The following is a 27,345-nucleotide window of genomic DNA, read 5'->3' as shown; positions in this document are numbered from 1 at the left end:
CCTCCAGTTGTAAGAACCATGAGAACCACTTTACACCAATTACAACCTGCCATGTCATTAGTTCACATGTCTTTTTGGAAGGTTACTATGGTAATTTTACCTCCTCCCACCATTTCAATCACAAATCAGGAAAATTGGGTTGGCCGGCTTCACATACTTCGAGTGTCAGAGCATGATTTCGAATGCACTGTAGACTTTCACAATCCCAAAGTGTTGAAGCAATCCCCCTTCATTTTTATAAGCAACTCCTCCTTCTTCAATCACCCACCTCTCACCTTCTGCCTTTTTTTCTCTCCTCTCCTCCTGCTTTCCTAATTCCTTTAAAACCTGCTTCAATTTTACCTACCTCGCTGGATAAAACCCACACCCATAATGTTCAATCCTCCGATTGCAGAGGGCGACGGCGTTAGCACCGGTGGCATTTTTGGAGATACTGATAATAGTTTGTTTAGCACACCGCAACGGACCGCCGGAGTTGGTAATGCTGTCGGAGGTACTCTGTTTCCAGGGCAGGCTAATATGACCGGAGTTGGGTTTGTGGAGCGAGGATCCAGTTCCGGGGCTTTCGAGACTCCATTGATTCCAACAAGTCAGCCAACGGACAATGGTAATATATATATATATATATATATCAGTCAAGCACTTAAATTTGTATATTTTTTTAATGTTTTGGTCTTTTGATCGCGATTGGGTATCAAGTATGTTTAGTTGGTTGAGTCTTTTTGGGGTCAATTTGATACTGGGGTCACTATTTGTTGATTTATGAATATTTGTTTTTAATTTTTGAAGTTGGGTTTTATAGAATTAAATGATTGGTTTTTTAAAATAGAGGTTTGGTTTTTTAAAAACAGATGTTTGTTTTTTTGCAAGTTGACCCTGGTTTTGACCCACCCTAATTCTGCTGATAAGTTGGTTTATTTAAAAAAAACGATGTTTTTTTAGGTTATGATGCTGTTTAGTTGTTTGGTATAACAAAAATTTGTTATCTGGTTTAGTTGTTATTTGCATTCTGCTTCGGTTCCCAGGCCATTTTGATACATTCAAAATTGGGGGTGGACTTTTTGAAAGAACCATTTGTTGGTATTCACCGTTTTTGCACAGAAAATTAGTTGAATGCTATTACATTTCGTAGTCGTCTTTTTTATGTCTCATGTATATAGAATTTTTTTGGTGCGTTTATGTCCGCAGACCACGCCACAGATTCAGAGGAGGAGTGCTTTTCCTGGTACACTCCGAATGGGACGCGCTACTGGTGCCCGGCTCCTGAAACCAAGAATTGAAACCTTGTTTCAGCAGTGGCAAGACGTTGTTGAGATGTACGATCTGTAAGTAGATCACTATGGTTTTTCGACTAGGCTTGGAACAATTAAGCGAAAGAAAGGAGCCATGACGCACCGTTACATTGTTTGTTCCAACCACGGCAAGCCGCATAGCCAGAATAGGAACTTCGACACCCTTGACGAGACGTCGCTGAAGATTAGGCAGTCCACTTTCCGTGTATGTGACTGTAAATGTCACACCCCAACCGATGGCGGAATCATCGGGGCATGGCACTAAGCGAAACAGATTGTCCAGAAGTTTCCACAACAACTATCATTACTATTTAGTTTAAATAATATGTCCCATACCATATCCCAAATAATAAAACAAGTTATTACAGATAAGCATCTAGTCAAATATACTGTTCCGACAACTCAAATTTAAACATAGTAAAATAAATATTGTTTCTGCTTCTAAAGACCCCTAGATTGACTGCTACAGACAACTATTTGTTGGGGGCTCTAGACGCTTTATTCTAGCCTCGCTTCCCTAGCAAGAATGCATCTTAGACACCTGTCACATACGTTAAAATAAAGTCAATACATAAAATGTAAAGGTGAGCATACAAGTTTGATATAGCATATAGAGTTCGAAATAGTTTACGCATAACCAGCACATACACAGAGGAAAACGAAGCATGTTAATTATCGACATGGATCTATCGATACCAATGACTGCGGGTTGACTGTCCGAGATAGTTCGCAATACATGATTACCACCATAATCCATGCAAGTAATTGTCCTTAACAACCCCCGTGTGAACGGGTGCTGAGTCCAAACTATAGTACTACGTCGTTAAGGCAGGTAGACAGCATTCCACGTGTAAACATAACAACAAGCATTCATTTAGTCATGTAATACATGTGAATCAGTTAGCGTTCAAATAATTGAGTAGTGTGATTGATTGTGATTTAGATAAATAACGTATGTAACACCCAAAAGTGCTAAAGCAAAAAGGGTTCGAGTATACTCACAGCGATTGATTGATGGATTGAAGGGAGCGCTTGAGAGTAGGGTTAGCCTGAATAGTTCGATAGCATAACGATGAGTAACATGTTAAATGGAAACGAGTGATGAGGGTCGAACAGCCTGGTCGATCGAACAGCAGGTTCGATCGATCAGGTTGTTCGTTTGGTTAGACAGTCAGTTCGGACAACCTGTTCGATCGGCCGGTAGGCTCGATCGGTTGGACTGTTCGAGTGGATTGTTTCTTCCTTTGTGAAGGATGTGTTTGTGTATGATGGCTTGTCCTTTTGCAGTTTTTGTTGTAGTATTTGAGAACATTGTAGTGTTCTTACCTTTCAGGTCGATCGATCGAACGGACCGTTCTATCGGCCGGCTTTACCGATCGGTTAGACACTCCAGTAGTAAGTCCTCAGCAGGATGTCACCTGATCGGACAGCATGTTCGATCGGGTGGCACTCCAATACGTCGAACGAGTTGAAAATCGGTTAAGGGTTGAAGCATAGTATCTCATGATCCGAAGAGTAATGTTGACAAATAGTCGTTCGATCGAACATTACTTCGTTCAATACCATACTTCATGGAATAGTCAAAGTGTGGGGCCATGTGCTAGCCGACCGGCTGACCTGGTCGATCGGCTGACATGTCCGATCGGCTGGGCTGTTCGTTCGAACAGCCTGTTCGATCGGTCAGCATTCTGACCTGGTCAGCCTGTTCGTCTAACACTTGGCTGTTCTGATTGTTTGACGTTATATCGAGGTATTTTGACAACGAGATGAACCATGGAACCTTCGTTCTTACTTGTTTCCCCTGCTCGGACAGGAATCACCCAAGTCCGGCCGGTGAACGGTTCGGAACGGTAGTTTAACGTTTATCTCGAAATCGGTGAACCTCGTAGATAGAATCCGAATCTTGAACCACACTACCATTAGAATGATTAGTGAGTTGGCTCAAGCTCCGTTTCTACCGGTTTGAAGGCATTGAGTGTAAAAGAGTTGGAAGAAAGTTGGAAATCCTTCTTCCAATCCGTTACACCATGTAAATGTTCAGATCTGTGGTAGATCTTAATGTTTTTATGTGGAAATCGGCTAGATCCAAGTGATTCTTGGTGGATTGAGGCCAAATCATGAAGTTCTTGAAGAACACCATGATGACATCATCCTAGAATGCTTAGATCTTGATGATTTCACGGTTAGAAATCAAGATTTGAAAGATAGAAAGGTGTAGGAGCATGTATTGATCAAGAAAGTACAAGATTTAGGATGAAAACTTACCAAAATCGGAAGAAATCTGAGAAATAGTGGAGAGCACGAGCTGGTCGGTCAGAGGGTTTCCAAAAGTGGAAAGAATGATAATGACAGGCCTATTTATAGGCTTCCAAAAGGGGAAAGGGCTGGCCGATTGGCCAGGCATCCCGATCGGACAGCCTGCTCGATCGGACAGTCCGTCCGATCGGCTGGGCTGTTCGATCGGCTAGGAGCCTGATCGATCCACAGCCTGTTTTGAGCGTTCGGTGTGACGATTTCTGATATTTCGATTTCGATTGAAGACGATACGAGTACGATAGAGTTTCCTAACCAAATTACTTTTAATCCCAACTACTATATCTACATACAAGCATCTACATTCCATATTCGATTTCGATTTCGATTGAGTTCGATTGAGTTTCGAGTTTCGATTTGATTGATTCGATTGATTACCACACAAAACATAAAGTAAACACGCACAGGTAACACATAAGGCACACACACACGTAATATAACACCAAATTCGCATAGTTCGAGTTTCGAGTTCGATTGATGATTCGATTAGCTTGATTATTGATTGATTAACTTTATCGCATTGTTACTTCCTACTATTCACAGTCGTAAATCGTTTCGCGTCGATTAAACATTCGATTACTTCGATTCTTTTGATAAACAACACTTACTCCACATAGTACAATTAACAAAACATAAAATAGAATAATTACAATCAAAGAAGTCAAACTTGACTTGGACTTTGACTTTGACTTTGACATTCGAAAACACGGGGTGTTATAGCCTCCCCTTGTTTAGGGAATTTCGTCCCGAAATTAGGCTCGAAGCTGCACAGCACCGTGAATGATATTACCAATTTCTCGATTCAGATCTTCATTTAAACAACTGCGGGTACTTAGCCTTCATGTCGCTTTCGAGTTCCCAAGTGAACTCTGCGCCTCGTTTGCCTTCCCATCGGAATTTCATGATAGGGATGCACGAGCGTCTGAGTTGCTTGGTTTGGCGATCCAGGATTTCGACAGGCTTTTCCACGAAGTGTAGTGTTTCGTTGACCTAAAGGTTGTCGAGAGGTACAATCAGATCATGATCAGCTAGGAATTTTCGAAGGTCTGACACATGGAAAGTCAGGTGAACATTACTAAGTTCCTCCGGTATTTTGAGTCTGTAGGCGACTTTTCCGATCCTTTCCAGAATCTTAAAAGGTCCAACATATCGAGGCGCTAGTTTCCCTTTCTTGCCGAATCTGACCACACCCTTCCAAGGTGATACCTTTAGGAGTACGTAGTCGCCAACGTCAAATTCAAGGGGCTTGCGTCTTCTATCGGCGTAACTTTTCTGTCTATCCCTGGCTTTCGACAAGTTGTCTCGAATCTGGAGGATTTCTTGTAGTAACTCGGGACCGGTTAGTTGCGAATGACCGATCTCGTGCCATACAATAGGCGATCAACATCTTCTTCCATATAAGGCCTCGAATGGTGCCATTTGTATGCTGGCATGATAGTTGTTGTTGTACGAGAATTCGACTAACGGTAGGTATTCGTTCCAACTACCACCGAAGTCTATGACACACGCATGGAGCATGTCTTCAAGAGTACGGATCGTTCTTTTAGTCTGTCTATCGGTTTGAGGATGGAATGCGGTACTCAGGTTAAGCGTCGTACCAAGAGCTGCTTGAAACGTTTCCCACAATCGTGAAGTAAACCGAGCATCACGGTCTTAAATGATGTCATGAGGTGTACCATGATTACAAATGATCTCGTCGGTGTAGATTCGGGCTAGTCGTTTTACCTTGTAGTCTTCCCGTATTGGCAAAAAGTGGGCTGATTTGGTCAGACGATCAACTATAACCCAAATGCTGTCGTGACCTGATGGCGTGGGTGGTAGTTTGGTTATGAAGTCCATAGCTATACTCTCCCACTTCCATATAGGGATTGGAGGTTGTTCGAGTAAGCCAGAAGGTCGTTGATGTTTAGCCTCAACTCTCGCACAAGTCAGGCAACTTCCAACATAGAGAGCGATATCTCGTTTCATGCCCGGCCACCAATACATGTAGCGAAGATCCTGGTACACTTTATCGTCACCGGGATGAATAGAATATCGGAATTTGTGGGCTTCGTCCATTATAATCTTTCGTAAATCGGTCCGCTTAGGGATCCAAATTCGGTCCAGATAATAGAAAATCCCATCTGTTTTGCTTACAAGCTGAGCTCCATCGTGATAGATTCTCTCTTTCTTCAAAGTGCGTTCATTAAAACAAGCATGCTGGGCTTCGTGGATAAGGGTTTCGAGATCATGCTGGGCTCGGGTATTGCGAATACTGAGCACATAACTTCGTCTGCTAAGCGCATCGGCAACAACATTTGCCTTGCCTGGGTGATAACGAATCTCACAATCGTAATCGTTTAGAAGTTCTACCCATCGGCGTTGACGCATGTTAAGTTCTTTCTAATTAAAGATGTGTTGTAAACTCCTGTGATCGGTGAAGATCGTACACTTGGTACCATACAGTTAGTGTCGCCAAATCTTCAATGCAAAAACAACTGCGCCTAGCTCGAGATCATGGGTTGTATAGTTCTTCTCGTGGATTTTGTGCTGACGAGATGCGTAAGCTATAACCTTGTCCCGTTGCATGAGAACTGTCATGACTCCCGACCCACCCTGGACGGAATCGAGAGCCGTGAGCAGCCCAGTGGTACCGGTGGTTTATTTTTAAAAACATTGCAGCGGAAATTTCATCAGGACCGTGAGTTAGGAAAAATATCAGAGTTTAGAAACACCGAATTTTATTTATTTTAAACAGATGGGATAAACCCATGTTTTATAAAGGTAGCTTTAATAAGGGATAACCCAATTACATAAAATAATATTTCTTAATTTGATTTAATTAATAAAATAAGCCACTTCTTGAAGCCTTTCAGTGGCGTATCCAACTCTTATCCCGATCTTATGGTAATTACCTGAAACACGTTTGAAAAAGGTTTTGTCAGCGGGAAATACTGAGTGAGATCATTCAGGTTTTATACAAAAACATATTTGTTATAATTTACCGTATTAAGAGCGATTACAATGTTTCCATATCAACCAACTACCCACAGTATTTGTCACTCGACCGGATCTGTGACTGTGGTCATATCACTTTTGGGTCCGTTCACCCAAAAGTGACGTATATCACTATTTAGGTCCGACTACCTAATAGTGTATATCATGATTTAGGCTCGCTCACCTAAAATGATAAAAACAGTAGTAATGTGCACAATACCCCACATACCGGCTGTAATTTGGTGATTACAAAGACTTAATCCCTGTAATTATAACTTTGGAAAATAATTTGGAGTATTGTAAAACAGTTGATAAAAAGAGAATGACTCACATTATTAGCATGCAGTATTGATTTAACAAGTTTCCTGATTCAAGCTCTTCTGAGAATTAGCATCTACTTTGATTGTAAGTGTATGGGTAGAGTTTAGTCTACTGATAAGCCTGATAACCTAATTTAAACTATAATGCATACGAAAACTAGGTAAATAACTAATACAGCATTTACGATAAACTCACGAGATTAAAACCCTCACGATGAATGACAAAGTGCAATCACTTAAACATCCATCGGATTCACAACGAATGACAGAGTATTCCCAGAGTTCGGGTGGTACTCAAACATCCTGTCGGGATCACGACTAATGACAAAGGATGACCCAATATGAGCAGCACTTAAACATTCATCGGATAGTTTAAATCAATCGGATATTGAATTGTAGCAGCAATTGAGTTAATACCTTGTATCGTAGCAGCGCCTCGCTACTGTGAATGTATTTTACGAATTAGAGTAGTCTAATTTCATTTTTGAGAATTTTGATCGACACCCGTGAACTGCTCGTAACCCCTTCTATTTATAGCTGAAATTTGACCCCCTCGCGTGGCGCGAGGGGTCCCATAGGGGGCGTCGCGTGACACGACGGGCCACGTTTCATCATAGGCTTGCCACGTGTCCAACTAGCTTGTATGAGTCGACGGAATTGATAAATTCGATTTCTACAACGAGTTATGTGGATAATCGTCAAGTAGGGAATACCCTCCCTGAGTTTTAGGGGCCCTGATCCTGATTCTGATTATTCTGAAAATTTTAGGGTTTATATAGAATCACTTGGGTGTCTCAATTAGGGTTTCCTATTGGGCAAATAATATAATAAGAAATAATAGTTTTGGTGAGAGTTGTTATGGTTTGGGATAAAAGGGAATAAAACGGTGAGAAAAGAGAATGGACCCACTTTGTAACTTTAGAGTTTAACTAGAAAACCTCCTGGTAGAAATTTTGGGTATAACTTCTGAGCTATTTTAAAATATATAGTGCACTTGTAGTAAGTATAGTACCCCTAATTCAACCTTATCCCGATGTCCCGAGATAGAATCCCAACAACTTAGTCGGGCAGAGCCCTGACATATGTTATGAGACTCAGATCAATCGGAAAGGGTAGCGGTGATCGGGAGTTACAATACTTAACAGGGCATAACTTTATTATTATTATTATTATAGGGAAAAATATAGAATTATGGAAAGAGGGTGTTAGATCGAAAGGTGGAGAGAGATTGAACCTGAAGTGGTAATCTATTTATACTAGTTTCGGATATCTTATCTACTCTACACGTTACCAACATCTATTGTTACCTGTCCACCTTCTCAAATGATTTTAGGTTGATTCCTTCTGACTATGACACGTACACATTCTTTTGAAAGATTGGTTTTGAATTTATTTTATTTTATTAGAACGGTCACCCATATACAGGTCAATTAATTAGAATAATATTTCAACCAACTATATATATAAAATAGTCTTTAAAAGTATTGGGTTGAATATTTATATTAAAAATAAACTAGTTACTAGTTACTAATGGTTACTAAATTTAACCAAACCTATAATTCTTATATAAAAATAGGAATGTTACATCCTCCCCACCTTGTTTTAAATCTCGTCCTCGAGATTTGGGTTACGATATTTCTTTTAGATTTCTGTTATATTTTAGTCAATAAAACTAAAATTAAGGTAGATGACACAGAATTAAAATATCAAATTTTTGTGAATACGAGTTGTACAATAAGTAGGATTCAATGGTTCAACTTAATTAGTTCAAGAAACTGATGACAAACGAATGAGATGAAATGATATAATTTCCAAAGTGACTAGGTTCAAACCAAAAGATATATGATCAATAGATATTTAGAATAAATATGAAGAACTTTTTAGAATCAATAAAATTCTTTGTCAAAAGAAAACTTACTTTGATTGAGAAAGATTTAGAATCGACAGGTTCAAAATGAAATAAAAGTATGAAAAATGATTTGTCAAATATTGAATTATGATATGAGAAAATCAATGTGTTGAGATGAGTGAATTGCAAAGATATACCAAAAGACAATAGAGTTAGTGTATCATTGTTTATAGTTCGAAATTGTTTTAATTGTGAAACAATGTGATAGTACATTTTTTTTATACTATGTCCTAGAGATCGAAATAAGAACAAGTTGTTTTGGCATAACCAACCATTATATTATATTTGTAAAGCAAATGTAATACATATTATTTGTTACTCATTTTTACTATATGTAAATGGTCACTACTTTGAAATTTTAGTATTTTACTATACTATGTAAAATAACTTATATTTACTATGTAATATATATTACAAAACACCGCAACGAAGTTATTATATTACAAAATATTTTAGTATTATTATTTTGTAAAATAAATCATTATTATTTATAACGTTAAATGAAAGTTGGAAATAAAAGGGGTAAAAATATTTATTGTACAAAAGTATTTGTAAAATATTTTGTAAATATATAACACTTAATGGGTCGATTCTATGTGATTACTTATTTTTATTTTGAAACCATATAACGTTGTTAAATGTATTTACAAATGTTGTAAATAAGTGAAAACGAGGACTATTCTTTGTATATTACAATGTTCTCCTAACCCAACATAGTTGATGACTACTATATTATTCTTATATGGTTATTTTCTTGCCAGAGTGTTATGGTACATAGTTACCACAAAACATGTGATACACTATTATTTATATAATTTTATTCGTCCCTCTAATTCTTGTATTGTTTTATGAAAATGTGTTTTCTCTTTACAGTACAAAGTATATATATATGTCTATATTTTTATATATAATTAAAATTTACTAAATAAGTATGATGACTTAATTTATATATATTAAATAGTTATTATCATGGTTGGATATTGGTTAGTGCTGCCTTGTTTAAGCATGGGTGATCAGTCCATGCCTAACTAAGGCTAGGCTATCCAATATCTGTTCCTGACAATAACCCTAGTACTTTAAAATAATACTAACACTATTACTATTAATATATTATTACTAATAATAAAACTAATATTAATTACCAATAATAAATAACTAAACATAAACTTAAATGAGAGTATACCTCAAACCAAATTTTATACGTAAAAATATAAATTCTTTACCTTAATGATTTAACAAGAATTTTAAATATAGGAATACTATATTTGTAAATAAGGTAATTACTTATGTAAGTTTCCATATAAAATCAATAAATTTTATATTTTTAAATTTATATAATGTTTTTCGATCAAGGATGATAAAGCAATAAATATCACGAAAGGCTCGATTGATGTTGTAAGAACTATTAAGAGATATACTGAAATATAAAATAAATTTGTGTATCATTATCTTAGCACACAATTGTGTTAAGATTGTTGTTATAGAATAAATCCAAGTGGATTCAATATAAATAAATAAATAATTAAATCTGAAATTGGCGCAAGCTTCAGATTTTGTGAAAACGTCACCACAAGGTGATCGTGATCAAAGAAACGATTCAATGAAGTCGAAGACCAAACAAGCATGTTATAGTTCAAGAGAATCAAAGTGCTTGTTGGGATTATTTCAAATATGATGGCCTGAAAATATCATATGGGACTTTGAATTGAATACGTATTGCGAGCAAGTTAACTTGATTTGAATAAAACGAGTTTCAGTAAGGAAGTTTGGACATGATCACAACAGAAACCATGTATACCTTTAAAAAAAATCGAGGTTTTTTTTTTTTAAGAAATTCATTGATTCGATATTAAAGAGTCATCGCTTTGTAAAAACGCGGTTGATAATGCAAAGATCAAGTATAGCGAAACGAGATTTGAACTTTTGATAGAACAACAAATTGGAATGATGCCTTCCTATGGTCTTCATAACTCAAATGAACCGCATGCGTAACAAATAGTGCATGTGTAATGTGTGGATTTATCAAGAAATGAAATGGATCAATATTTGCTACTATGAAAGAATTCTCATGGTATGATGACCATTAGGGGAAGTAGAAACACAAAGGTCAACTTATTATAGAAGTCAGAATTGCAATGAAAGGAATATAAGAACTTTATCTGGAATTTCGTGTGATAACCGTTATTAAGTGACATTACCAGGGAATGTCAAATAAAATGAAATAGGAAATTTGTAAAAGTATGTGACTCTTTTTGCAGCGCCAATAATTATGATTCTGATTAAACTATGCACCGATGGTTGTGAAATATTGTTCCAACGTACCTCAGCGATATTCAGATTGTTTGTAGGATCATGTGGCAAAGTGCTTCTTTTTGATTAGTAGTTCTTCTACTGAAGGAATTAGTATTGGTATCATCGTGCCCAATTTATATTTTCCAAAGGTCTTGCCTTGGAAAGTCGTGTGTGATAAACTGGAGAGACTGCTACACCATACCCAGTCTTGCCGGAGAAAATTTTCTATTTCCCATAAATAGTATCTTTTCAAGATTTTAAAAGTGCCTCTTTTATTAGGGCTTTTATCCATAATTAAGGAAATTTGTATTTCCATAACATATCTTTATTCTAGACTAAGTAATATTAATAAGCAAAAATTAATAACAATTAAGTGTTATTGCTTATTTATCATATCTTACAATATTCTAATTACCATTCTTATGGCATATCAATATTCATTACATTATATTTATATAAGTAATTTATCTTGAAGCTTATATTAAGGCAAAATTCTTAAGTTCAAGTCTAAATATCATCCTGAGTGCTATCAGATAATATTAAGTTCCTAACTCTCCGTTTAAACTTAGGTATTATTACAACACCTAATTGCTTAAACAAGTGGCTTAGCTTATACTAAGGCATCTTTTCTTATGTTCAAGTCTAAATGCTATCAGATGTGCTACCAGTTAATAGCAATCTCCTAACTCTTTTATTTAAGCTTAAGTATTATTATCACAACACTTATAGGCTTAAAGCAGTGGCTCTGATACCACCTTTCTGTCACGACCCCTGACCCACCCTGGACGGAATCGCGAGCCGTGAGCAGCCCAGTGGTACCGGTGGTTTATTTTTAAAAACATTGCATCGGAAATTTCATCAGGACCGTGAGTTAGGAAAAATATCAGAGTTTAGAAACACCGGATTTTATTTATTTTAAACAGATGGGATAAACCCATGTTTTATAAAGGTATCTTTAATAAGGGATAACCCAATTACATAAAATAATATTTCTTAATTTGATTTAATTAATAAAATAAGCCACTTCTTGAAGCCTTTCAGTGCCGTATCCAACTCTTATCCCGATCTTATGGTAATTACTTGAAACGCGTTTGAAAAAGGTTTTGTCAGCGGGAAATACTGAGTGAGTTCATTCAGGTTTTATACAAAAACATATTTGTTATAATTTACAGTATTAAGAGCGATTACAATGTTTCCATATCAACCAACTACCCACAGTATTTGTCACTCGACCGGATCTGTGACTGTGGTCATATCACTGTTGGGTCCGTTCACCCAAAAGTGACGTATATCACTATTTAGGTCCGACTACCTAATAGTGTATATCATGATTTAGGCTCGCTCACCTAAAATGATAAAAACAGTAGTAATGCGCACAATACCCCACATACCGGCTGTAATTTGGTGCTTACAAAGACTTAATCCCTGTAATTATAACTTTGGAAAATAATTTGGAGTATTGTAAAACAGTTGATAAAAAGAGAATGACTCACATTATAAGCATGCAGTATTGATTTAACAAGTTTCCTGATTCAGGCTCTTCTGAGAATTAGCATCTACTTTGATTGTAAGTGTATGGGTAGAGTTAAGTCTACTGATAAGCCTGATAACCTAATTTAAACTATAATGCATACGAAAACTAGGTAAATAACTAATACAACATTTACGATAAACTCACGAGATTAAAACCCTCACGACGAATGACAAAGAGCAATCACTTAAACATCCATCGGATTCACAACGAATGACAGAGTATTCCCCGAGTTCGGGTGGCACTCAAACATCCTGTCGGAATCATGACTAATGACAAAGGATGACCCAATTTGTGCAACACTTAAACATTCATCGGATAGTTTAAATCAATCGGATATTGAATCGTAGCAGCGATTGAGTTAATACCCTGTATCGTAGCAGCGCCTCGCAACTATGAATGTATTTTACGAATTAGAGTAGTCTAATTTCATTTTTAAGAATTTTGATTGACACCCGTGAACTGCTCGTAACCCCTTCTATTTATAGCTGAAATTTGACCCCCTCGCGTGGCGCGAGGGGTCCCATAGGGGGCGTCGCGTGACGCGACGGGCCACGTTTCATCATAGGCTTGCCACGTGTCCAACTAGCTTGTATGAGTCGACGGGATTGATAAATTCGATTTCTACAGCGAGTTATGTGGATAATCGTCAAGTAGGGAATACCCCCCTGAGTTTTAGGGGCCCTGATCCTGATTCTGATTGTTCTGAAAATTTTAGGGTTTATACAGAATCACTTGGGTGTCTCAATTAGGGTTTTCAATTGGGCAAATAAAATAATAAGAAATAATATTTTTGGTGTGAGTTGTTATGGTTTGGGATAAAAGGGAATAAAACGGTGAGAAAAGAGAATGGACCCACTTTGTAACTTTAGAGTTTAACTAGAAAACCTCCTGTTAGAAATTTTGGGTATAACTTCTGAGCTATTTTAAAATATATAGTGCACTTGTAGTAAGTATAGTACCCCTAATTCAACCTTATCCCGATGTCCCGGGATAGAATCCCAACAACTTAGTCGGGCAGAGCCCTGACATATGTTATGAGACTCAGATCAATCGAAAAGGGTAGCGGTGATCGGAGTTACAATACTTAAAACAGGGCATAACTTTATTATTATTATTATAGGGAAAAATATAGAATTATGGAAAGAGGGTGTTAGATCGAAAGGTAGAGAGAGATTGAACCTGAAGTGGTAATCTATTTATACTAGTTTCGGATATCTTATCTACTCTACACGTTACCAACATCTACTGTTACCTGTCCACCTTCTCAAATGATTTTAGGTTGATTCCTTCTGACTATGACACGTACACATTCTTTTGAAAGATTGGTTTTGAATTTATTTTATTCTATTAGAACGGTCACCCATATACAGGTCAATTAATTAGAATAATATTTCAACCAACTATATATATAAAATAGTGTTTAAAACTATTTGGGTTGAATATTATATATCTATACAAAAAGCAACTTAAAGTTGCGAGTTACTACAAGTACCGACACACCGTTCCGACGCACCATTTGAACATACAAAAAAGAACTTAAATTTGCGAGTTACTGCACAATAGGAAAGTTCCACGCACCAGTTGAACCGGATAGTAACTGTCGTACTGTTCCGACACATCGTTTGAAAAAGAAACCGATACCGAACCGTTGTCTCATTTTATTATTTCTATAATGCAAATCAGTGGTGGATCCAGGATTTTTCGTTAGGGGGTGCACAAATTAACTAGGTTAAATAGTGTCAGGTCATAACGGGTCAACAGGTCGGGCCATAACGGGTCGACAAGTCGGGTTACCGAGTAGGGCAACCTAAAAAATTGCAGAACTAATTAAAAAAAATGGGAAAAGGGGCCTTACAAAGCTCGAACTCAAGACCTCAGGTTTAAGAAAAGAGAGCTAAACCAGTTTGCTGCTCAATAGATTTGGTTATGAGGTTCCCTTATAAAATATTAAAGGGTTCCTTCCGAATTTTATATATAAATTAACACTCTCAATTACGAATCGAACGGGTTCCCGAGAACCCCCTAGTTATATCTGAATCCGCCCCTGATGCAAATTATTAACCGCTATCCTCTCTGAACCTCCAACCGTGGTATCCCTACAGTACAGATCATCGCAAACCCCCGAACAACCGTGGGATCCCTTCATATATTTATATATAACCCCATAACAACTCAATCATAACAATGAACAAGTGACGACTATCTCCATTTGCCGGAAAATAAGGATCCAACGCACATCACTTGGTATGTGGTTCATGACTCATGAGGCAATTCAATTCAATTGACAGATATTTCAGTTGTATGCAGCGAGTGTAACAGAATGACGAGAATGCGAAGGTGATGCTAGCGGTGTGCACTGGAGAGGGGTTGTCAACCACAACCACGAAGGAAACGGAGTGCTGACGCACCGATGGTTACATACCTGGAGATGAAAACAATAGATCTGAATATCTGATGATGTATTATGCGTTTGAAGTTTGCTGTTCGTCTTATGGTAGTGACGGGTTTGTCGTCCGGTGCACTTTATTACTATCTCATCAGTGCACATGGTTTCATGTGATGGTTTTGTTTTTTAATTTATTTTAAAAAGCATTATCATATACCATATTATAAACATATTATAAACGACATTATCTTTAGTATTATAAAATTAAATTATATCAATCATTGTAGTTTTCTTTTTTGGATACGGAGTTAAAACTTATTTAACAAAACCATTTTTCGACAACAGAAGTTTTCCTTTTTAAACCATTTAGTGAAATTTTTCACTTATATCATATTCAATTTAAACGATCTTTTTATTTCTTTAACCAATTAATGTTTTTAACCCTGATCTTTAATATTTTTCCCGTGAACTTTAATAAAGTTACCTTTCTTTTAATCTTTTAGCGAATTTTTTGTTACGAATCGTGGGTTTTTATGTCGTTTTGCTTTTTTTATAGAAGGTTTCGAATAATATTAAAGCCCACACCACATTGCATGGGTTTACGTTAAGATTTGATTTTTTTATAAAGATTTAAACACTCTCTCCTCAACGTGCGGGTCGGTGTTGACGTTTCGACGTTACTTTTTCTATGATATAAGGCCAGTCGTGTTATAAACATGTTAGTATCGTTCGGTCATAATGGGGTGTGTTAAATAATCAAAGAACGTTGCAATCTTACAAATGGGTTTAATCACTTATGTTTTTTTTTTGTTGTTTTGTCAATTTTCAAACGAAAATAAATTTACTTTTCTGTAGATGATTGGAGATATTGAAGTTTGTTATGACGGTATGTTGAGATGTGCAACATATGTGATCTATTAATTGTTATTTCTAACTACATTTGTATTTTTAGATAGACGATGAAGTAAATTTTGAGTAATTCTGTCTATTATGAACGTTATCCACTTTTGTTCGCAACTGATTTTTTTCAAGAAACATCTTTGTGTCTATTAGGCTGGAGGGTGTGGTATAAAGCCCTTAGGGGCTTTATCACGCCACGTCTAATCCACGTCAACGCCACGTCATATGGGGGCTTTAAATCCTCTCCTTTTAACTTGCATGATATGGTATAAATCCCTCTATTAAATAAAATAAAAAAATATATTTTATTGGTTGAAAAGATGTGCCCCCACCTACGCAAACCTTTAACCACCGCTATCACGTTGGCGAACAAACTATGGCGCCCCCCTTTGAATGCCTTGGTGTGGCCGATGGCGCCGCCAGCGCTATGGAGCATGATGTGGCGGTGTGACGCCACGCCACACCCACCGGCCTTATGGTCATGGGTTTTCTTATAGTAGTATAACTTTCCACAACTTAACACATGTTATGCCCCATCTTTTGATATGGTGGCTTTTAAGTTTTAACCCTCAGTTGATGAATTTGTTTTAGGCGACGCACATTAAAAATTGCTACCAAGTTCAATTTTGTTGCATTTTGTTATTTTTGTTAGAAGAATTGAAAATTAACCCCCTTTTGGATGCAATTTATGGACGGAAAAGCCATATTAAAAATTAACTAGTTACTAGTTACTAATGGTTACTAAATTTAACCAAACCTATAATTCTTATAAAAAAATAGGAATGTTACAAGAACACAGCCAAGACCAAGGTTGGAAGCATCACAGTAGACAATGAAATCGTTGTTTCCGTCTAGCAACGTGAGAACAGGAGCATTGCAGAGCATATGCTTGAGGGCTTGAAAGGCAGATTCTTGTTCAGTTCCCCAAAGAAAAGGCTTGTCTTTATGGGTAAGAGCGATAAGCGGCACAACGATCTTAGAGAATCCTTCGATAAATCGTCGATAATAGCCCGCTAGTCCGAGAAAAGAACGAACTTCAGACGGGTTCTTAGGCGTAATCCAACTCTTAACTGCTTCAATCTTCGCGGGATCGACATGGATACCTTGACTATTAACGATGTGACCCAGAAATTGAACCTCCTCCAGCCAGAATTCACACTTGGAGAACTTGGCATAGAGTTGGTTTCCCTGGAGTAGTTCGAGAGCCAAACGTAGATGTTGCGCGTGTTCGGTCCTTGACTTAGAATAGATCAAGACATCGTCGATGAACACGATGACGAAACGGTCTAGAAATGGCTTACATACGCGATTCATCAGATCCATGAAAACCGCGGGTGCGTTAGTTAAACCAAAAGGCATAACAACGAACTCATATTGGCCGTATCGAGTGCGAAAAGCGGTTTTGGGGATGTCTTCCTCTTGAATGCGCAATTGATGATAGACTGAACGTAGATCGATCTTCGAGAAACACTTAGCACCTTGCAGCTGATCAAATAAATCGTCGATTCGAGGTAGAGGGTAACGGTTCTTGATGGTCAATTTATTCAACTCCCGATATTCGATGCACATCCTGAACGACCCATCCTTCTTTTTAACGAAAAGGACTGGTGCGCCCCAAGGAGAGGTGCTCGGGCAAATAAAGCCTTTTTCAAGTAACTCCTGGAGTTGGTTCGAGAGTTCCCTCATTTCGGATGGCGCGAGTCGATAAGGGGCTTTAGCAACGGGGTTAGCTCCAGGAATGAGGTCGATACGAAAGTCGATATCACGACTTGGCGGTAGTCCGGGAAGATCATCAGGGAACACCTGAGGAAATTCACGAACCACTAGAACGTCTTTGACTTCGGCCTTCTTTTTCTTTTCCTTCTCCGCTACTACAATGTTGGCCAAGAAAGCTCTGTATTCCTTGCGGAGATACTTGCTAGCTTGGATACATGACATGAGCTTGAGACCTTTCGAAGCTGTTTCACCGTACACACATAAAAGATCACCATTCGCGAGCGAGAATCGAATCATCTTATCAAAACACACAACTTCGGCATGATTTTTGCGAAGAAAGTCCATGCCTACTATGATGTCGAAACTTCCGAGTTGCATCGGAATAAGGTCGATTGGGAAGATGTGATTGTTGAGCTCGAGGGTACAATCACGGAGAACAGAATCAACGGTGACTGTTCTTCCAGTAGTGACTTTAACTTCGAATGACGAGGGGAGATAAGAGCGCTTACGACTAAGGAGCTTCTCGAATTCAAACGACACAAAGCAGTTATCGGCTCCAGTATCAAACAAACATGATGCATAAATACCATTCACAAGGAATGTACCATTAACAACGTTGTTGTCAGCCTCGGCTTGACGGGCATTGATGTTGAAGGTTCTGGCACGGGCTGCTTGCTGCTGCTGAGGCAGCTGCTGCTGCTGTTGGGGCTCTTGTTTCACAACCCTATTCGGGCACATGTTTGCAAAGTGGTTAGGATCACCACATGAAAAGAAGACTCGAGCATTGACCGCGTGTGCTTGAGCTGCAGGTTGGCCTTGAGGGGCTGGGAGTAGAGCTTGATGAGCGGCGATAGGAGCTGCGGTGTTACGGGGACCATAGCGACAGTTCGCAGTAAATGACCGTAGAGGTTGCAGTGAGCGCAGAAACGACATGTGATTCCCACCGGATGATGATACGAGCATGTTGGGCAGAGCGGGTGGGGACCTGTGTAAGCATGCTTTGTTGGCGGTGCATTTGTCACTGGAGCTGGTCGGTGATGAGACTGCTGCTGAGCTTGTACGGCTTGTAGAGGGGCAGCAGTTGTTGTGACCGCACAGTTCTTGTTGCTGGAGCTGCTGTTGTTGTGCTTTTTCTTGCGGCGTGATGACTTGGATGGTTGAGTAGTGGAGTCGGTGGTTGGTGCAGTAGTAGCTTGATGCAGAGACTTGGATGGCTTATCCCAGAAACCAGACTTTACCCGCTTATCATTGATCTCGGCGGCAAGCAAGTATGTCTCCTCAATTGATGATGTCCTGGCGGGGTGAACAAAGTCGGCAACACAATCAGGTAGAGCTCGAATGTACTTCTTGATGGCCATGTCTGGCGTATTGACTTGATTGGGACAGATAATGCTAAGCTGCTTGAAGCGAGCAGTTAAAGCAGCGTTGTCTCCGTCCTTCTGCTTGATGTTCCAAAACTCGTCCTCCAGCTTTTGGCGTTCATGGGGAGGGCAGAATTCGTCTATCATGATGGCCTTCAGCTCTTCCCAAGTCAGCTCATAAGCTGCATCATTCCCGCGTTTGTTTGGTTCGGCCGTCCACCAGTCTAGAGCTCGGGACTGGAAAACGCCGGTTGCATTTAGGGTACGGAGATTTTCAGGACAGCCGCTTTGACGCAGAGTGACTTCAACCGAATCAAACCATTGAAACATGGCGGTAGGGCCATCTTCTCAGGTAAACTCTTTTGGTCCGCATGCCTTAAACTGTTTGAAGCTGAAAACAGTCTTGTTAGCATCTTTAGGAGTTTCAGTTCGCGACTCCTCAGACGATTTGCTGACGTTTTCATACACCTCGCTCACAGCTTTTGCCACTTGCTTGGCGATGATAGCAGCGAGACGCTTGTCTCTTCTCTTGGCGGGTAAGTGGGGTTCGGTGTCCAGATGACGACATGGTCTGCAACAGACATTGTCGTATGTCTCAGACACAGCAAGTCGAATCTCACCTCACACATCTACTACTTACTAAAGCTTAGAAACACGTCGAAACACGTATCACGTAAGCACATAAGCACATAACCACAGATTCACGTAGTCACAGAAGCACAGAAGCACCTAGAGCACAGAATCATAGAAGCATAGAAGCACAGTCGCACATAAACACATAAACACAAACACATTTAATCACAGATGCGGTCAGAATACAGAAACCTATCCTTCCAAGTTCGTGGGTCGCTCGTATAGTATATTGAGTGGCATCGTATAGTCGTATAGCGTGTTGAATAGTATAGTATAAGCGTATATCGTAGCATACTGTCATCTAGATTGCAGCGACTTGTTATCGTTTTGAGATAGAAGAGCAATGCGAGTCGTGTGTGTTGATTGAAGTGATGGCAAAGATCAAATAATGCTCCAAAAATTTAAACACATAAACAGATATATACACACAAAACATATAAAATCGACGAATGATCAGAGTCGGCAGTTGCGGGCTCAGAATTGAAACACATAAAATCGAGAGATAGATTGTCTGCGGCTAATAGACATTGACTACCCAAAGCGGTTCGACTATTCACACTAGACTTGTCGTCACATTTCGACTTTCAGGTTCGTGTTTCTGCCTCGATTCTTGGGCATTCAACACGCATTCCTTAGGTCATACTCGTGAGTTCAGGTCGTTGGAGTCCGTCGAGGCTTTGGTGAGATAAATAAAATCCGAAACAAGTTGTCAAGGTTAGGGTTTCACCCCTAGCTTGGCAACTTCTTCCTTGATTTAGTAAAATTGAGGAGATTATTCATCAAAATATGGATTTCACTCCTGATTTGGTATAATTCTCCTCGTTCGTTATTGAAAATAGTGAGGAAATCATTGACAAATTGATAAAACCAGCATTGATCAAGCAATTTAGTCGAGAGTTTGCGGTTTTCACACCTAATCCTAACTGAATCGCTTGATTCTATTTGAGAATTTCGAGTGTAGTGATAGCGAAGAGTAACAGGATATAGCTCATAAGCTTGGTCTATTGGTTCCTAACTATAGTCTAGGTCTCTAAGACAGCGACCCGGACTAGGTCGTGTCTCTCCTAATTCCCTATAGTTATGGCTCTGATACCAATCTGTCACACCCCAACCGATGGCGGAATCATCGGGGCATGGCACTGAGCGAAACAGATTGTCCAGAAGTTTCCACAACAACTATCATTACTATTTAGTTTAAATAATACGTCCCATACCGTATCCCAAATAATAAAACAAGTTATTACAGATAAGCATCTAGTCAAATATACTGTTCCGACAACTCAGATTTAAACATAGTAAAATAAATATTGTTTCTGCTTCTAAAGACCCCTAGATTGACTGCTACAGACAACTATTTGTTGGGGGCTCTAGACGCTTTATTCTAGCCTCGCTTCCCTAGCAAGAATGCATCTTAGACACCTGTCACATACTTTAAAATAAAGTCAATACATAAAATGTAAAGGTGAGCATACAAGTTTGATATAGCATATAGAGTTCGAAATAGTTTACGCATAACCAGCACGTACACAGAGGAAAACGAAGCATGTTAATTATCGACATGGATCTATCGATACCAATTACTGCGGGTTGACTGTCTGAGACAGTACATGATTACCACTGTAATCCATGCAAGTAATTGTCCTTAACAACCCCCGTGTGAACGGGTGCTGAGTCCAAACTATAGTACTACGTCGTTAAGGCAGGTAGACAGCATTCCACGTGTAAACATAACAACAAGCATTCATTTAGTCACGTAATACATGCGAATCGGTTAGCGTTCAAATAATTGAGTACTGTGATTGATTGTGATTTAGATAAGTAACGTATGTAACACCCAAAAGTGCTAAAGCAAAAAGGGTTCGAGTATACTCACAGCGATTGATTGATGGATTGAAGCGAGCGCTTGAGAGTAGGGTTAGCCTGAATAGTTCGATAGCATAACGATGAGTAACACGTTAAATGGAAACGAGTGATGATGGGTCGAACAACCTGGTCGATCGAACAGCAGGTTCGATCAATCGGGTTGTTCGTTCGGTTAGACAGTCCGTTCGGACAGCCTGTTCGATCGGCCGGTAGGCTCGATCGGTTGGACTGTTCGAGTGGATTGTTTCTTCCTTTGTGAAGGATGTTTTGTGTATGATGGCTTGTCCTTTTGAAGTTTTCGTTGTAGTATTTGAGAACGTTGAAGTGTTCTTACCTTTCAGGTCGATCGATCGAACAGGCCGTTCGATCGGCCGGCTTAACCGATCGGTTAGACACTCTAGTAGTAAGCCCTCAGCAGGATGTCACCTGATCGGACAGCATGTTCGATCAGGTAGCACTCCAATACGTCGAACGAGTTGAAAATCGATTAAGGGTTGAAGCATAGTATATCATGATCCGAAGAGTAATGTTGACAAACAGTCGTTCGATCGAAGATTACTTCGTTCAATACCATACTTCATGGAATAGTCAAAGTGTAGGGCCATGTGCTAGCCGATCGGCTGACCTGGTTGATCGGCTGACATGTCCGATCGGCTGGGCTGTTCGTTCGAACAGCCTGTTCGATCGGTCAGCATTCTGACCTGGTCGGCCTGTTCGTCTAACACTTGGCTGTTCTGATTGTTTGACGTTATATCGAGGTAGTTTGACAACGAGATGAACCATGGAACCTTCGTTCTTACTTGTTTCCCCTTCTCGGACAGGAATCACCCAAGTCCGGCCGGTGAACGATTCAGAACGGCAGTTTAACGTTTATCCCGAAATCGGTGAACCTCGTAGATAGAATCCGAATCTTGAACCACACCACCATTAGAATGATTAGTGAGTTGGCTCAAGCTCCGTTTCTACCGGTTTGAAGGCATTGAGTGTAAAAGAGTTGGAAGAAAGTTGGAAATCCTTCTTCCAATCCCTCACACCATGTAAATGTTCAGATATGTGGTAGATCTTAATGTTTTTATGTGGAAATCGGCTAGATCCAAGTGATTCTTGGTGGTTGAGGCCAAATCATGAAGTTCTTAAAGAACACCATGATGACATTATCCTAGAATGCTTAGATCTTGATGATTTCACGGTTAGAAATCAAGATTTGAAAGATAGAAAGGTGTAGGAGCATGTATTGATCAAGAAAGTACAAGATTTAGGATGAAAACTTACCGAAATCGGAAGAAATCTGAGAAATAGTTGAGAGCACGAGCTGGTCGGTCAGAGGGTTTCCAAAAGTGGAAAGAATGATAATGACAGGCCTATTTATAGGCTTCCAAAAGGGGAAAGGGCTGGCCGATTGGCCAGGCATCCCGATCAGACAGCCTGCTCGATCGGACAGTCCGTCCGATCGTCTGGGCTGTTCGATCGGCTAGGAGCCTGATCGATCCACAGCCTGTTTTGAGCATTCGGTGCGACGATTTCTGATATTTCGATTTCGATTGAAGACGATACGAGTACGATTGAGTTTCCTAACCAAATTACTTTTAATCCCAACTACTATATCTACATACAAGCATCTACATTTCATTTTCGATTTCGATTTCGATTGAGTTCGATTGAGTTTCGAGTTTCGATTTGATTGATTCGATTGATTACCACACAAAACATAAAGTAAACACGCACAGGTAACACATAAGGCACACACACACGTAATATAACACCAAATTCGCATAGTTCGAGTTTCGAGTTCGATTGATGATTCGATTAGCTTGATTATTGATTGATTAACTTTACCGCATTGTTACTTCCTACTATTCACAGTCGTAAATCGTTTCGCGTCGATTAAACATTCGATTACTTCGATTCTTTTGCTAAACAACACTTACTCCACATAGTACAATTAACAAAACATAAAATAGAATAATTACAGTCAAAGAAGTCAAACTTGACTTGGACTTTGACTTTGACTTTGACATTCGAAAACACGGGATGTTACAGTAAAGCCTGTATACGGGTGAAGTTCGAGCAGACGTCTCACGGTTGGGTCATGTATTACTTTGAAGATAACCATAACCATCCAATGGTCCCAGTGCATAGCAGAGATCTTACGAAAAAAACGGCGAAGGCTGGATTTTTTTACCAAAGAGTTCATCCACCGAGCGAGTCTTAGCAAGGTGGGTCCGTCGGTCGCCCATAGACTCCAAGTAAACCTTAAGGGGGGCCACCACAATGTGAAAGGAACCGCGGACGACTTCAGGAACTTTGCATCAAGGCTTCGCATGTTCATTGTTGACAGGGACACACATTTGGTGATCGAGAAGATGAAAGATCGGGTGGACCACTTACCGAACTACACTTTTAAGTACAGCATGGAAAATGGATGAAATTTCTAAGATCAACTATCAAGCCTTCGACGACATCCTAGCGTTTGACGCTACCTACCAAACCAACAAGTAAAGCTCTCCGCAAAAAGTTTCCGGGTTTTTTTATGTTTTTTGGTAATTTCAATATGTTATACGCATTCTAACTGTTTAACTATCTTAAATATAGGTACAATCTGATCTTCGTTCCTTTTACCGGGGTCGACAACAACAAACGTTGTGTGACTTTTGGGGCTGGCCTTTTGTTTTATGAGACAATCGAGGTGTACACGTGGTTGCTGAGGGCTTTTTTGGAGGCGCATAACAAGCAGCCCAGCCTTGTTCTAACTGACCAAGACCCGACCATGCGCCAAGTTGTAGCTGCTGTGCTCGATCGGTCTCTTCATCGCTTGTGCATGTGGCACATTATGAAGAAATTACCTTCCAAGGTAATTTTCAATACAACGTCTACTTTGGCTAAATTAGTTTTTTTTTTCCTTCTGACTTGTTTTTTTTATTTTTTTTGTCTTCCAGATTACAGGAGAGGTCGCACATAACTCTGAATTTAGGGCTGCCATACATAAACTGGTATGGAACATTTATATTAAACCGGAGACGTTCGAGAGGAGATGGGGGAAGCTGTTAGAGAAGTATGGGCTCGAAGAGCACGAGTGGCTGAGAGACATGTACAACATTAAGGAGATGTGGGTACCGGCGTATTTTAGAGAAATTCAAATGTCCTGTTTGATGAAGACTACATCCCGATGCGAGAGTTCGAACTCCGCGTTTAAGGTGAACTCCTCCTGGGCGAACACCCTTGTTCAGTTTTTTTTTGTGTTACGACTCCACATTGGAATCCCAACGATACAGGCAGAGGGTGGGGGACTTCAAGGCGGATGATCACGCACACGAGTTCAAGACGAGTTTGGCGATAGAGAAGCACTGCACGTCATTGTATTCCCTGACCATATACGTTGAGGTTCGTAAAGAAATCCTGAAGGGCCTTTTACACTGTTACACTACCGGTGTCGAAGAAGTCGATGGCAAGAAGATATATACCGTTACGCACTTGGACAAGAATTCCGATGTCGTCAATGATTTCACGGTATTGGTCATTTCCTGAATTTTTTTTAGGACACTATTTTTTTCTAAAAGTTGGCCGTATTTTCCCGTCATAATGCAGGTTAAAGTTGATCCAGAGGAGGACACTACAACATGCTCGTGCAACCTGTGGTGCCGTATCGGATATCTTTGCAGGCATATATTCTGCGTCTTCCGGCAAACGAAGGTGGACGAAATACCGCTTAAGTATGTGGTTAGTCATTGGGGACGTCACGTGTTGCCAAAGTCCGTTTTCCGTGTGGAGTTCAGGTATGGGGTAGATTTGTCTCCGGCGGCGTTGACCAGGAACAACCTGGAGGATTGTTTTTCTGAAGCGCTACAGGCTATGGTGGGCGACCGGGCAACAATGGAGGATTTGGTTGTGAAAATCAAGGGCTGGACTAAAGAAATCACTGATGCTCGTCGTGGAAAATCACACGCTGACGCACCAGAAACACAGGTTATGGCTGATTTGCTTGGAGTGGTTGTGGAAGGTGAGAGTAGCACCCCTGTTTCCTGCTCAAATCCTCAAGGCATACGCAACAATGGGTGCGGCACCAACAAATGCAAGATTGGGCCAGGGGAAAGGGCTGTCCAGATTCAACAAAAGCCCCAGCGATTATGTAGGACATGGAACCGGTTTGTTACCGGGCATGACTCGCGCAACTGCCCGGAGAAGCGAAAGAACGCAGAACCTTAGAGAACTGGTTCTGAATGGGGTGGTGTGACGGGGGTAGCATTTTTTGGATCAGAGTTGATCTTATGAACTGGTGGTGCACGCTGGGTTGACGTGTTTTTGGTGACAACTATGGCTATGTATGGACAAAGGTTATGGTATCTTATATATCTAACTTTTGGTACAACCGTAAATTGTATAAAGTAACCCCCCCACCGTCTTTTGTGGTATGGATAGCAGTACTTAGTTTATGTTTTTGAACCCCCCCCCCCCTTGTTGAATGAATGTTATGTTTGTCTGCTCTCGGTTTGTCAGTCCCCCATCCCCCCCTTTATATATTTTTATGTAATGTTACGTTCTTCTCTGATTAAGAAGGTAAAAACATTACGTAAACTTTTTAGGGCAAAGCGTAAAAGCTTAAACCGTAAAGTGTAAATTTACGTAAACCGTATAATGTAAAACCTTGAAAACTGTAAAACGTAAATTTAAGTTTTTGTATAAAAAAGAGATAAAACGTTAATTTAAGTAAAACATAAGCCATAAAGTGTAAATTTACATTTTTAAAAGCTTAAACCGTAAAGTGTAAATTTACATTTTTGAGTAAAGATGTAAAGACCTTTATCGTAAAACCTTAACATTATAACGAAAATCTTAAACCTTTTAAGTTTGATAATCTTGAACTATTTACGGGAACCGTAAAAAAAGTTACATAATCTATAGATCGGGAAACGTGACTCTTTAGTAAAACTGTAAAATGTAAATTTTTTAAAATGATAACCGTTAAACCTTTTAATGTAAAACTTTAAAATTTTTTAACGTAGAACGTAATCCTTTTTAAATGTTAAATGTAAAATTTCCAACCTAAAACGTAAAAGTTAATAAACTGACTAAAATTTTGTTGCAATTTTTTTGCCGGAGCCGCAAAACCTTATATATCGGGGAAAAAAACCAGTCCAAAAATAATACCCTAACATAAAACCAAATTGAACTGGAAGGTGTTGCATTATAAGCATTCTTGTTTGTGGAATGGTCAAAACAACTATTCTCTGGTTTGTCATTTTCTAAAAATAGTAATGGTTTTTAAACCACACAAACCAATAGTGACCTTCTGATTTGAAGTGATGTCTGCACACCAGTCAGGAATATACATCATGGAATTTGGAGAAAATAGGCAAACCTCTTCTTTGTCTCCTTGTTTTGGGTATTTCCCAATATATAGCCTACTGCCTTTTGTTGTTTTCATACCAAGAGAAAGCAAAAATTGGTGTTACCCAGCCCCTAAAATTCTTCGAAACCCAAATGAAAGAAAGATGGCAGATGGCCGGAAAGTGTGGCGTCCACGCAAACCTGTCCCCCCGGAGGTGAAGTAACAAACCATAAAATAGGATACATTGTTTTTAGCGGCTCATTTATTTAATTCTTGTTTTCCTTTTAAAAAAACGGTTGATTTTTTTTCCTCCCGACCAGGTTCGTTGCCGAGCCCTCCCAATCGACCTGCGAAAGAAAAAACAGTGCAAGTGTCAGGTCGTGAGCAGATGGGGTTGGTGTCTAACCCAGACACTTGCTAGCTCCCTATCCAGAATGGCGGCTTCGGCTCAGGGGTGCAAGTATGGGACCGTCATCGACTAGATATGAGTTCGGGCCCAAGTTTGGTTTAGTATCCCAGACAAC

At 39.4% G+C, this 27,345-nt stretch overlaps 1 protein-coding gene across 1 annotated transcript; it reads left to right on the top strand.

Moving 5' to 3' along the window:
• The first annotated feature begins 372 nt into the window (after positions 1 to 372).
• Positions 373 to 25,698, top strand: LOC110892265. The gene is made up of 7 exons (XM_035981706.1): positions 373 to 607; positions 803 to 831; positions 1,189 to 1,325; positions 24,088 to 24,346; positions 24,432 to 24,613; positions 24,768 to 25,002; positions 25,081 to 25,698. The coding sequence occupies exons 1-7, from the start codon at positions 373 to 375 to the stop codon at positions 25,696 to 25,698; spliced, it is 1,695 nt and encodes a 564-aa protein (XP_035837599.1).
• Positions 25,699 to 27,345: the final 1,647 nt, after the last annotated feature.

This window comes from Helianthus annuus, chromosome 2 (genome assembly GCF_002127325.2).
Source record: "Helianthus annuus cultivar XRQ/B chromosome 2, HanXRQr2.0-SUNRISE, whole genome shotgun sequence".
NCBI classification, from domain to species: domain Eukaryota; kingdom Viridiplantae; phylum Streptophyta; class Magnoliopsida; order Asterales; family Asteraceae; genus Helianthus; species Helianthus annuus.
This window is presented reverse-complemented; position numbering and strand designations above follow the sequence as displayed.

What these genes read in the sequence shown, in the direction of transcription:
- LOC110892265 (XM_035981706.1), top strand. Translation starts at nt 373, where the DNA reads ATGTTCAATCCTCCGATTGCAGAGGGCGACGGCGTTAGCACCGGTGGC. An exon ending in ATTGGTTTTTTAAAATAGAG is followed by an intron (nt 832 to 1,188) that starts GTTTGGTTTTTT and finishes TTATGTCCGCAG; the next exon opens with ACCACGCCACAGATTCAGAG. An exon ending in AAGGAGATGTGGGTACCGGC is followed by an intron (nt 24,614 to 24,767) that starts GTATTTTAGAGA and finishes CCAACGATACAG; the next exon opens with GCAGAGGGTGGGGGACTTCA.